At 40.2% G+C, this 2,389-nt stretch overlaps 1 protein-coding gene across 1 annotated transcript; it reads right to left on the bottom strand.

Moving 5' to 3' along the window:
• Positions 1 to 366: 366 nt before the first annotated feature.
• Positions 367 to 2,007, bottom strand: LOC124613544. The gene has a single exon (XM_047142256.1). It carries the CDS (start codon positions 2,005 to 2,007, stop codon positions 367 to 369), a length of 1,641 nt encoding a protein of 546 aa, XP_046998212.1.
• Between the last annotated feature and the right edge of the window lie 382 nt (positions 2,008 to 2,389).

The raw sequence follows: 2,389 nt of genomic DNA, 5'->3' as shown, positions 1-2,389 counted from the left end.
CAGCTCGGCTTGGGACCGGAGTGACCTAGCAATGCTACCATTCTAGGCTGGTGGCAAAAGCAGCATCAGTTCCTGGCAGTGCATAATATCCCACACATCAGCAGAACTGCCATACCAGAGGATGGTGAAGATGTAAGGAAGATTGATGTTTGACATCCTGTCAACAGTGAAGTCATCAGAAACAGAGCACAAGCTGTGGCACTTTCAAGGACAGAGAAGAAAATCTGCCTTGGCCTTTCAAAGGAACCATCCCAGCATTTGCCTTCAGTGATTTAGGGAAATAATAAAAAACCTAAATCTGGATGGCAGGACACAGAAGAGAACCAACATGTTCCACAATACGAGAGCAACATGCTACCTAATGTGCTATAAATCTTCATCCAGAAGTGTTCTCAGGATGTTGTTGGTTTCTTCTGCATTAGGAACTGCCATGGATATGCGTTTTGAGGAACTTGTCTTCTTTGTTGAAAACAGCCTCCTCTGGGGCAAAAGTTTCCTCTTGAGACTTCTTTGTGGGCTAATGAAAGAGATACCACTACTGGTGCGAACAGCACCTACATTAACCTTCAACGAAGTCACCATTTTGTTAGCCAGCTGAACTTCAGTAGCTGACATACCAGAAACAATTTCTGAAAACCTAGAAATAATTTTTCTCTTCTCTTCTGCCAATGCTTCTGGGGTGCAGGAATTAGCATTTCCACTTACTTGCTTCAAAATCACTTCTTTCTCATTAATGCAAGACATATCTCCAACATCTGTAGCTACTGCATCTTGTAATTCAGAAATTTCAAAAGGATTTTGTTCTGTACTGTCTAGTTGGCAAACATTATGTATATGCTTGCACATATTTAACTGAATGCTATAATCAATACACGTGCAGGAATACCTATGAATGCACACTTTACAGTCAGTGCACACTAATTTACAGTTACAGAAGATATTATTTTCTTGTACAAGGTAAACTTCATGTGATTTTGTGGCTGGTACTTCCCAACCTCTGCCTACCTTCCTAATTGAGTCCTTATTCATCAGAATGCTGCATTTGTGTTTACGGCGAATGTTTTTCATTTTACTTGTTAGCTTCCCTTTCACGTTGACAATGAGCCTGTCAAACAGCTTTGCTGTTACAAGCGACATCAAAGCGGATATACCTTTGTCCAAACGTTTTACCTGCTTTGCATTAGCATGTATATATTTCAATGTCTTATGCATGCTCTCCAGGTGCATGTTTGTGTTGAGTTCGGATCGCATCCTATGACAATATGCCCAACATTTAACATTTTTTTCATAATACGTCTTGAAATAGTGACCAAATTCTGAAGTCTCTGAATCGCTGTTGAGTTTCTGCAATGCTTTTACCAACGATTCTTGAAACACAACAACATCTCTTACCTGCATTAACGATTTAACAAGTTTGTACACCTCGTTTCTCTTGTCCAAACTTCTAATTTTGCTCTTAATATTGGCCCTCCAGGCTCTATCGACGTGCCAGGTACAGAAAAGTCTCATTTCAGGATGTCCCATTGTTTTGTTCCAAGCGATACTATACGATTCTGCCAGGTCCGTCATGAATACTTTTGGGGAAATCTGTCCAACCTGAGACTTAACACAATTGAAAAATATACTCAAAACATCTGAGTCATTCCTGTTAGATATGAGGAAAGCACATGGAAATCCTTGCCTCATATCATCCAGTACAAGTAATGTTGTAACTTCAATATCATAGCCATTTAGGCCATGAGTTCCATCGACACAAATACAGTCACCTCCATATTTTGTTAATATTTCGCCTTGTGCGTTGTTCATTATAATTAATGCAAAGTCTTCACTTTTCAGTTCAGGGTACAGATCATTAATTGTTTCTTGAGGCTTATAGAACAATACACATGGATTGTCACTTTGCTGCACTTCTTGCACCCAAGTTTCAACGCTGATCGCATCATTTGAATGTCTGACTGACTTTGAAGACAGGTTATACGCAGCTGCAATATTATGCAAATCCCGCATCGTTGTAAGATGCACTCTCTCCAAATTCGAACTCTGCACTGTTTCTTGAATTTTTTGGAGGACAGTAGGAAATGGGATTCTTGCAGCAATGTCTTCAGCTATCTTCATCCGTTCTTTTTCCGTCAGGTTGAGATGACTTAGGTCCAGATCGTGACCAACGTGAGTGGACACAAAAGTAACGTGGCATTTTCCTTCTTTGTATTGCACTTCAATCTCTGCAGGGCACTTGCCATTAATTTTGTTGCTTCCTGTCAATTTCAGATGTCTTCTCCCATCACCTTTGGAGGTAAACTGACCTGAGCGATGGCAAACGTAATAACATGTGGGGCCCTCATCGTAAAATTTAGTGCCACAGCTTTTAATGAATTTGGAATATGTAGCA

This window comes from Schistocerca americana, chromosome 4, assembly GCF_021461395.2.
Source record: "Schistocerca americana isolate TAMUIC-IGC-003095 chromosome 4, iqSchAmer2.1, whole genome shotgun sequence".
NCBI classification, from domain to species: Eukaryota; Metazoa; Arthropoda; class Insecta; order Orthoptera; family Acrididae; genus Schistocerca; species Schistocerca americana.
Note: the sequence above shows the minus strand (reverse complement) of the source record. Positions and strands in the feature narration are given on the sequence as shown.